This window comes from Paramisgurnus dabryanus, chromosome 21 (genome assembly GCF_030506205.2).
Source record: "Paramisgurnus dabryanus chromosome 21, PD_genome_1.1, whole genome shotgun sequence".
NCBI lineage: Eukaryota > Metazoa > Chordata > Actinopteri > Cypriniformes > Cobitidae > Paramisgurnus > Paramisgurnus dabryanus.
The window spans coordinates 26,105,119-26,115,760 of record NC_133357.1 but is presented as its reverse complement, the minus strand read 5'-3'; the positions used below and the strand labels follow the sequence as shown (position 1 = coordinate 26,115,760).

Below are 10,642 nucleotides of genomic sequence, written 5' to 3'. Positions count from 1 at the left end.
ATAAAGTAAAAATGCAGTTTGTTATAACTTATATGACCCTTAGAGATTACTTTCATTAATATAACCTAATGTGATGTGAAGCCAGGTTAATTTAGAGATACATGTATGTTTTTAAAGATGAAACATGTCCTGGAGCAAGTAAGAAAATATCTTCACACAATGTAAAATGCTAAAATGTCATGAGATTGTAAGACTTGAGATGTTAGTTTTTTTTTTTTTTTGTAAAAATCAGAAAAATCTCATCTCACAAATGTATTCAAAGGTGAGTTTACTATCACGTAAGAGAGCTCATTTGCCATCAAATTATACTGTAAATTAAAGTATTTACTTTTGTAAATACTAGGCTAAATGTAGGCTAATGCTTTTTGTTTTAGTTAAAAAGTGTGCTAAAAACAGCCAGGATAAACTAGTCCAGGTATATAGCCTAATAAACTAACAAGTTTTGTTTTGCGGTATTTTGTTGTAGATAACATATAGCATTATTATAATTTTCTTATAAATGTTTGTTCCCCCATGAGTTAAATCAAAATCTGAAAATGTACTACTGCCCTCTTGTGGCAATCCTTCTCTTATGACGTCAGCAAGCTTTTTTAAGAATTTGTGGTGTTGCAGGACAGCTTTTCAAACAAAACAACAGGATCGAGAAAATGTATCAGAAAAGGATACTGATGATTATGAACTGTAATAATAATTCGATATTCATTTATGAATATTAAGAAAGCAATTATATATGTCAGCAGTCCCCCAGTCAGGTCAAAGGGGACAGTGGCATGGTATCAAAACTCCAATGGTGTGGAAGTGGGATAAACCTTTGGAGAAACCAAGCTCAACTGGTTGTGCTACTAGTTGCACCCAACACTGGTACAACTAGTGGTACGTTTATAGTTCTTTTATCTGTGGCAATGATCATCAAGCCAAACCAGATGCTCTGTCAGTTTTAAGGGCGTTTGGGAACCTGATATGTCACAATGTGACAAATGTTTGTGTTTGGATTCGATCAAGCTAACTAATGCAGAATAAAAATGTTTAGTTAATTAGGTAAATGCTTATAAATAAGGTCAGATGTTTTATCATGCCATTATAATTTGTACATTTAGATACCCATGAATGTAACATAAATGCAGGATACTGGGATACACAGGGTTGTCTCAAAAGTTCAATATTTTAAAATAAGAGTCATCAAACAACAAAGTATTTCATCATTAGCAAAAACAAAGATACTAGGTTTACTGGTAAGTTCAAAGTGGTCTTTCCTTGCCATTCAAACCATGCATATCATACCTTTTTTCCCTTTAGAACATTGTTCAGTAGGAAATAATGCGAAATGCAAATAAGAAAAACAATCCAAAGTGCCACGTAACTTGTCACAAACCTCATCAAGTTGCACAGCATATGGCCTACTGTGACCTGTGTGACAGATAAAAACTATTTAATTAATTTATTTGAGAGAAATGGGCTTAAATATATGTTTGATCATCAATCTTTTAAAATACACAGCTTACACAATCTCACAAGATACTAAGGCCCAAGGCCATTTAATGCTTTCTAAGTAATTAGCAAGATATGTACACAAGGTTACGTGTTACACCCACTGCCTTATAGTGTTGATGCTATGCAAACAGTTCCGGTGCATGCCAATGTCTGAAGCACATGTTAAATTGAGCTTACAGGTAGACAAAGGTAAGGCGGCATAACAAGGCACACCACAGAGACCATAGAAGGATGCCTGTATTAAATACAGTCAGCTTTAGGCATGCCTGCAAATCTTTCTCTGGGACAATTTAAAGTATTGCAATACATAAGGAACTGGGTTACAAATCACGCTTTCATTTTTTTGTGATCAACCCTATGCCTTAATTACCCCTTTAAATACTTTATCATCTGCTGTGGAAGCAAACTGCTCTGAAAACATGTCCACGTCCTGAAAGCATGTCCAAAAAATGTTAAAATATGGTGAAATGTCTAAAATGTTCTTTTAAATTTAGAGGTGTTCGGTTAATTAATTAGTACATTGGTCTTATTAGAATTCAACAGAAAACTGTCAATTTAGAAAACTGTAAGGCACCAACAGGTTCTGAGGATATGGGAATTATCAGCCTAACAGTCAAAACTTGACTTCATGGTTTCTGATAATGTCTACTAGACCAAGCATGTACAAATGAAAAAGGACAGGGCCTAAATCAAATCCCTGTGGCACTCCTTATTAAGTTCCACTGCTGTGGATGCTACGAGAAGGCTGTTTATCATTGTAACAAGTACACCAAATTTTTATCTCACTCCCTATCGATTACATGTTAATGCAAACTCGTGAAATTTTATGAAAAGTGCATATGGTAAACTTTTAAATTCTTCTGATTGGGGATTTATGTGACTGTTACCTAAATTTGGATAAATATTTGCAGACAGTGAAAATGTATTTGCAAACAGATTTTTAATATCTCAACAGATGTTGCCGTGACGAAGCAACAAATTAATGGCAAAAAGAAGAACAGAAAATGTTTCATATCTTGAAGTGTTTTAGATCAAACTTTAAACTGTTTGTATGGTAATAGGGGTTGTTTACGTGGATTCTGCTATTGTGAGTCATAGTTATAGTGGCAGGAACTGGCAGCAGGAAGCGTGTCAATTACAACATATTTTAAAATAGCCCTCTTATATTTATGCAGGTTAGTTTAATCTTTGCCAGAATAATGCAAAGACATGGCAGATGTAGAACTGTGAAAGTTTTAGTGATATCTCCTGAAAAACATTAGTGCACCTCTGCTGCACATGTATTTAAGTGGGTAAATATAAGCGGACAAGCACATGCCACTCAATGTACGCCATCAATATGAGACGTGCCCTTTCCCTTAATCTCTTGCCATAAAAGTATATTTAAAAATCCATTGTCAATGCATAAGTTGTTTGGGTCAATGAGAACAAAACATCTCTGCACAAAGTTTATTTGACATGTAGCACAGCCCCCACCACACCCATGTGCAAACCTTTGCTGATGCCCAATGGACGTCTATGTTGACGCATGTGACAATTTTTTGAGCATGTCAAGTATTCCAAAATGATCCCAACCTTAGCAAAAAAATCCTTAGAAAGCAATAGGGGCCTTTGCACAAAGTTCACTCTCACCCCAGCGTGCTTGGGCCATAAAAAGAATTTAGCAAATAATACATACAAATAATTTAAAGGTTACCATGTTTAATTTTGTTATTATCTGCAGTCAAAATATAAGCAGCAAAAAAAAAAATCAGAAGACCAAATAAAATCTTTTGTTAATGGCCTTCACCATCCTTAAGCTTTAAGAGTGGGAAAATATGATATATTTAAGTCTATTATTAAGTCTGATTTCTGCCAAAGGCAATGTTACGGTTTGAAATGTGCCCATACTTATCCAAATTCAAATTTTATTACATTCATTTCTACTTTTAATTAAAATGGCAACAAAACATATAACCTGGCAAGAGGTGCACACAACTAAACTAAAATATCAAAGTGCTTTCTGTAATTGTCTATATAAATATTTTCATGCTTTACATCGCATACATATTTATGATCATTTCTATGTAAACAAAAATAGACAAAATTACAATAAGAGGTGCAAGCACAAAGGGTTTGTGATTAATTTAAAATGCCTATTTCGGACAAAAATACAGTTTAACGGACAGTTTTTCACAATAGCAAGAAATAAAAACAGCATTAAATAGCTTTAACACTTCACCATACTTAATGGTTAAGGGATAAAAGCTTATGTTTATGCATTGTCATACTTTGGTATATTCAAAGGATATCTCAAAAGTGCCATGTGGTGGTCAAATATCTGACAACAACAATAAACCATTCAAAATAAAAAAATGTTGATGGTACTGATGCTTAATCTTTCAGCTTACTCTCCAAGAAATCCTGGACTTTGTTGATTTTCTCTTCTTGCTGATCAAGAAGATCCATTATGACTCCCATTGGCGTCTTCTTTAGGCCAACACCCTCAATCTTGTTCTCCAACTTGTTCTTCATGTTGCGAAGTCTCAGAGAAGCGTGGATAAGACACACTGACAAATTGAAACACAACAGTAAACCTCACAAACAAAAACTCTTGATAAGCAACCAATAAACTTACACTTACGTCACCACTAGTTTGTGATCTGCTGGTTAGACACTACTATGGAGTAGGAGCTAATTTAGTACCCAAAAAGGCGGTCTCGCCAAAAAAGAAAAAGCTGTTAAAAAATACTTTGGGTACTATATAGATCTGTGGCAGATTTTTCAGTTTTGGGTAAACTTTTCCTTTAATAACTTTTTAGTGTTGCTTTATACTCAGACACCCTGCTTGAAAATGGCCGCCGCACTCATGTAGCTAACATCTCATCAAAATTAATGAAGTTAGGGAATCTAATACTCACATAGCATGGGAAATGTAATACCAAAAAGAAGCACAATCACTCCTCCACACATCGACAGCAGGAAGTAGCTGATTCCCAAAACAGCAACCACAAACAGAGATGGATTCTTCTTTTTAAAATTCTTGATCATAGCCTGGTTCTCTCCTGCCCATACAGAGCCCATGAAGACCGCAGCTACAACTACACCACCAAGAAGCATGCCCAAGGGGTTCAAAAACCTGCAAAATTCACAAAACCATAGAGATCAGGTTATTTAATGTACAACAGTGGTAATAATCATAGAGATGTTTATAAGTCCATAGCAATGGTTTGCTTACAATGAAGCACAGCTATTTTATCCATTTGCATTGTTTTGATAATTTATTTATTATTCCTTTGATTTATTTTAATTAGGTGAATCAACTGAAATGGTGTGATACGGAGTGCGTTTACATGCACAGTCTTACGCCGATTATGCTCAATAAACTGATAACGTGTGGGGTCATGTAAACGGGTAAAACGGTTTTCCTTTATCGGGGAAAGCCCATAAACGGCGTAAGCAAAAACCGATTGGCACAGGTAGTTTTTTGCTCATTACGCCGATTTTGCGTGGCATGTAAACACCTTAACCCGCTTTCTCACGGTTTTGTCCATGTGCGCATGTCCCCGCGTATGAAAGATAAACGTCACAAGCGGAAGTAAGCGCAAAGTAACGCATAAAAGTCTCCGCTCGACTAAAGCAGTTGGCAGAGAAACTGTTAAAATAGAAGCTCATGTTACATTTACAGGTTCTGAAGACCTGAGAAGAGATCCAACAGTACAGCTTAAGACAGATATGCCGTCGGCTTTTTGATCGACTACTATGTACTATAGGTGGTGACGTCACTGCCTGCGAGAAAACTGATAATTCTCCAAGTCCCATGTAAACGCAGTTGACTGCATAGCCGGTTTATTGATTTGCATGTAAACGCATGAAAACAGTTTTCTATAATAAGCTGTTTTTTTATAGTTATCCGCTTATTCTGTGCATGTAAACGTACTCAATGTCATTATGGAACATATGCTTTCTCCAAAACGCGTTGGCCATAGTTCCTGCCCACCACATAATACTTCCTCTCTTCGCAAAGAAAACAGCTCTGAGTCTGCTCATATAAGGCCTGACGAGACAGAAGAACAGCTGGGAGACCTTTATTTAGTATTTTAAAAGTGGTGTGTGTGCATTTTAGCGGCATCTAGTGGTAAGATTGAGAAATGCAACCAACAGCTCACCCCTCAATTTTAAAACGCATATGGTAGTCACTACAGGACAAACATGTCATCGTATGTGAAAATGACTGCATCTGAAAACTCTAAAATGCTGCATTTGAAGGAAGCATTCCAAGGCAGGAAGGCATTAAGGCCAGGGCTGTCACGGTTATGAAATTTGGCTGATGGTTAATAAATTGTGGCGTTTCAGTTTTGACGGTTATGACGATTAACTGACTGTTTTGGTGCTTTGGTGATTTATTGCCTGTTTTAGTGCTTTGACATTTAATTCTCATACATTTTTGTTTGTTTCATGAAATCATTCTCACACATTGTTGAGATTATTTAAATAAAATATTTTGCAAGGTTTACCTGGCAGTAAATATTAATACGCATAACACAAATTCAAAAGTAATTATTTAATGAATATACCAAGAAATAAACACAAATCAAAATAAACTATACCAGAACAGGCCTTAAACAATAGCCAATCCTGCTAAGGTCATATTAATAATGGACCACATGCCTGGAGTGGCGTATGTTGTAGTAGTTGTTTTTAAATAAGTAACAACATTTCTTCAAAATGTACGAAAATAAGTTTTTTATTTGTTCATAAAAACGTCCGTACACGCATCTCACGCACCAAATTGTGTGTACGCAACCTAGACAAAACGTGTCTGTAGAGCAGTTTGTCCGTTTAGGGCTACTGTAGAAACATGATGGAGCGAAATGGTGACTTACATGTAAGGGGACCTGCGGTGTATGTAGATAAAAACAGCTCATTCTGAGGCAATAAAAACAATATAGTCCATTATGTAAGGTCATTAATCACCACTAAGGGGGTCACGATTTCGATCGAAATCGATCGAAATTAAGTCACAACCTCGAACTTCGAATTAAAAAAAATGGGATCGTCGATGCTGCCACGCCCCCATGTCACGTACGGTCGGCTTGTCAAACGTGCATGAGAGTGAGAGAGGCGCCAAGATGCAGCGGGTTACATTTTAAACAAAAGGGATAGTTTGCCTCAGCTGGCAGGAAATGCTCTCTCGTGTAAGTAAAGCCCACAAACCCCCATGCGAGGAAAAGCACGCAATGTGCATGTTAATGTGAAACTATAATAATAATAATTATAATAATAATGAAGGCATATAATTTTTGTCTTTCAAAATATATATATATATATATATATATATATATATATATATATATATATATATATATATATATATATATATATATATATATATATATATATCGAGAATCGAACCGTGACATTAGAATCGAAAATGTAATTGAATCGAGGATTTGGAGAATCGTGACACCCCTAATCACCACTGATAATATAGTTATGGATATTATATTGCATTTCTGTCAAAAGAGATCCTTCTGAAAGTTACACAATGCACCTTTAAGTAGGAATGTATATAAACATATTTGAAATGTGCATTCTAATATTTCCTCGATTACTAATCAACCTTTAACCTGTTTGTATTTTGTGTCCATTTTTGCAGACAAATTATTGTACAAAATTATACATTATATTTGTTAGTTATTTATATTTTTTGTACTTTATCAGGGTTTTTTAAACATACTTCACTACATTCCAAAGCATAATATCATATTTTTACCCAATTATATTTCATAAACAAGTACATCAAGTAATCAATACAACTTTTACTTCCTTTTACTTGAGGAAACACACTAGATTTTAATGTACTTAGGAATTAAACGAAATTTTATTAAATGTAATAGTCGAATGCAAAAATATTCAATGCTTTAAAATGTAGTGAAGTAAAAGTTTTCCGAAGAAAAACACCGTGTTCAAGTACTTTATAGATAGCCTACTTAAAAAAAATTTAGTTAGCAAATTTATTTAAAGGTGATATATCTCTCTTAGGGTTTGTAAGACACTAAAAGCTCTTAAAGTTTGGTCACAACTTGTCAATCTATCGGTTTAGTTGCTCACATAGCAAGTGACTCATTTACTTCATTTAGACAGCTGAAAACAAAAGGCCTTTAAGTTTCCATGACAATAAACATCCAACTACAGCAGGGTGGGTCCACATAAACCACATTCCAGCGATTATAACCAGAAGCATTTCACATTTGCGGTATCTGTAACGTTGCCTTAAATTGATGAAATGAAATTGACAGCTCTAAACGCAATATATTTTAGTCTAAACTGATCGCGCAATTCATGCCAGCTTCTATACAGACTATAAAGATATGCATATACCAAGTAAACATGACAAACATGATATGATGTGTACACACATTTCAAATATTAAGCTACATTTCCTACCCAACAATCAATAACACGACGATGGCCGCAGCAAAGTAATTCGTCTGATAATAAAGTAGATTGTTGATCACTCTGTTATTCCATTTGCTCAAATCAGATACATCAGGTTTGGCAAACTGATCAACACCAGGAAAGAAATCCTTCAATGGTCTCATCGGTGCGACTTTCACTCCTGCCATGATGCTGCTACTATCCGAACATTGATGGACCACATCCAGTCACATAAATAGATGCGTGATACGGGCCCCACCAGTTGGTGGGTGGGGCTTAAAGGCACCACAAGTTATGATTGCTACCATAAAACTATTTTAATCATGTATAAATGTTTACGCTTGTATCTGAAAACGTTTATTCGTGTCATTATTCCATGATTGTAAAATATCAAATATCTCTAAAAATAAAACACTGATGTGAGTAACACATCACCGAGGATGTCATGTGATATCCGTTGCTTTTCTCTGCCCTTTCAGGATTGCCAAAGCAAAGGCGTTGTCGCTACTATGGCCGTTTCTCAATCCAAAGGCTGCAGCCTGTGGAGGCCGCATATGCAGGCTGCTTACGTCATCAAGCCTGGATTATTTAAGTTAATTGAGTATAACAATCGCAAGTCATAAGCATATTACAAACATTTACGATTAATAGTCGATTTTATAATTGTTAGTATTTTTAAATAAGACAGCCTTGATGACGTAAGCAGCCTAGATATGCGACCTCCGGAAGCTGCATCCTTCGGATTGAGAAACGGCCAGGAGCTGCGCATATTGATCGTGCTATGACACCGCTTAGAGCAATGCTGTACTGATCATAAAGCTATGCTCTCGCGGCTCCTTAACGTCACAACCCAATCGAAATCCGCACTGTATCGAAAACTGCATTAATTTACACGAGGCTTGTTCGACTTCCTGTAGCGCCGCTAGAACTGACAGGCGAATTACGTCAAAGTACCGCGAGAGCAAAACGAAATTAGGCTTCGTATGATTTCTCGAATCGCTCTGGCGGTACTTTGACGTCATCTGCCTGTCGGTTTTGCGTCGAACAAGCCTATGAGTATCAGAAATATACTACTAATTAGTGAAAAAGACCTAAACAGTGGGATGTACTTTTTAAAATAAAATACGTAAAATAAAAAGCTCACTATAACTGAACAACAATTAACTGAACAAAGAAAATTATCTTTTTATTATATGATTAATCATTTTCTCTTCCAAATGCAGGATAAATACCCTTCTACATGAAGGGTCAGTAATTTCTTGATATTAATATTCGCAGAATATTGTAATTCTGGTTTCTTATTTTTACAGATTTTTGAACATCCTTAAAAACAGGCAGGCAGGCAATATGAAAAAACTTTATTAAACTACACCAAAGACATGTGGGCTTGCTGCTTTAATATTTGGAAACCTCCTGATATAAGAAGGCTATATCCTTTATGTGTGAGCTTAAGGTTTCTCTATCTTCATCAGTAATTTGTGATATACACCAAAACCCTCTTTGCTTTGAGAAGAGTACAATTCTTTATGGAATTCCTGAAATACTTTTACTGTCAGGGCACCAGATCTTTACTTCATGGCATACTTTGGGAACGCTTGAGCTAATAAGCTAAGTTTATCCCCTAATTCAAATAGTCATTGTTTATTTTTAATTAAAGGGTACTAATTTGGAGCTATCCACTGTATTTCTCGTTGCTTTTTTAGATCTGCCTGAAATGCTATGAGATGGTCCATATGACTTTGAAGGCCTTCCATAGGGTTGAGTTGAACACATCTCTGTCATAAGTTTTCCTCAATACAAGCAGAGCATCAGTATATCATGCACACACATTCAGGCACTGGTATATGGCTCACTAAACATTGAGGCACTGATGACATATTTTCCCACGATTTTACTATTTAAGCGTGATATGAAACATTATCAACAGAAGACATATCCATACCTCTCTGACTTTTTTAATGCTGCTTAAAGTACATTATAAAAACACTTAAATTTTTATGTTACATATCTGTGCAACATTTCAACTAAATGTAAAATTTTAACAACGTTGTGTTCCCTAGCGATGTGTGTTTATGTAGGCCTATAGAATATAACATCTTTTAAAAACTTTTCATGTTTCATGATGTTTATTGAGTTGGGGCTTATTGTTTTAAATAAGAGTCATTTCATTTTAATTATCTACTTTTTAGAAATGTCTAAAGACAGCATTTTCTGTGTTTTAGAAACTAGTTGCATTGGGAGTACCATTCTTACCAACAGCAACTTTGTTCAAGTTCACTTCCTGTTTACTTTCTCTTTGCAGATGTAAGTTGTAATATAACGTCATGTTGTTACTATGCATATTTGAAAAAAACACTGTACATTAGGCACTGAATGCATTATACACCATTGATGGTTATTATCTGCAATATTCCAGGATACGTTTTTTAAAAGTAACCCATGAAGTACAGGAAGTAAAAAGATCCTGTGTGACAGAGATGTGTTCAACTCAACCTTACAGAAGGCCCTCAAAGTCGTCATAAGGGATCATGTCATAGCTTTTCAGACAGATCTAAAAAAGCAATAAGGGAAAAAACTGAGGTAGAAATACAGTTGTCAGCTATTAATGAGTACCCTTTAATAAAAAATAAACAATATGAATTAGGAAATAAACCTAGCTCAAGGCCAAGTTATACATGCCATCAAGTCAGTAATACTTTTGCAGGCTACTTTATAAACAAACATTTCTGCA

The 10,642-nt window shown here is 35.4% G+C and overlaps 1 protein-coding gene across 1 annotated transcript; it reads right to left on the bottom strand.

The window, feature by feature from the left end:
• Nucleotides 1-3,175: 3,175 nt before the first annotated feature.
• Nucleotides 3,176-8,182, bottom strand: arl6ip5b (ADP-ribosylation factor-like 6 interacting protein 5b). Its single transcript, XM_065282461.2, has 3 exons — nt 7,921-8,182; nt 4,392-4,609; nt 3,176-4,040 (listed from the first exon to the last, which is right to left on the bottom strand). Exons 1-3 carry the CDS (start codon nt 8,097-8,099, stop codon nt 3,865-3,867), a joined length of 573 nt encoding a protein of 190 aa, XP_065138533.2. The 5' UTR covers nt 8,100-8,182; the 3' UTR covers nt 3,176-3,864.
• Between the last annotated feature and the right edge of the window lie 2,460 nt (nt 8,183-10,642).

What these genes read in the sequence shown, in the direction of transcription:
- arl6ip5b (XM_065282461.2), bottom strand. Translation starts at nt 8,099, where the DNA reads ATGGCAGGAGTGAAAGTCGCACCGATGAGACCATTGAAGGATTTCTTT. An exon ending in GTCGTGTTATTGATTGTTGG is followed by an intron (nt 4,610 to 7,920) that starts GTAGGAAATGTA and finishes TGAATTTTGCAG; the next exon opens with GTTTTTGAACCCCTTGGGCA. An exon ending in TATTACATTTCCCATGCTAT is followed by an intron (nt 4,041 to 4,391) that starts GTGAGTATTAGA and finishes TCAATTTGTCAG; the next exon opens with TGTGTCTTATCCACGCTTCT.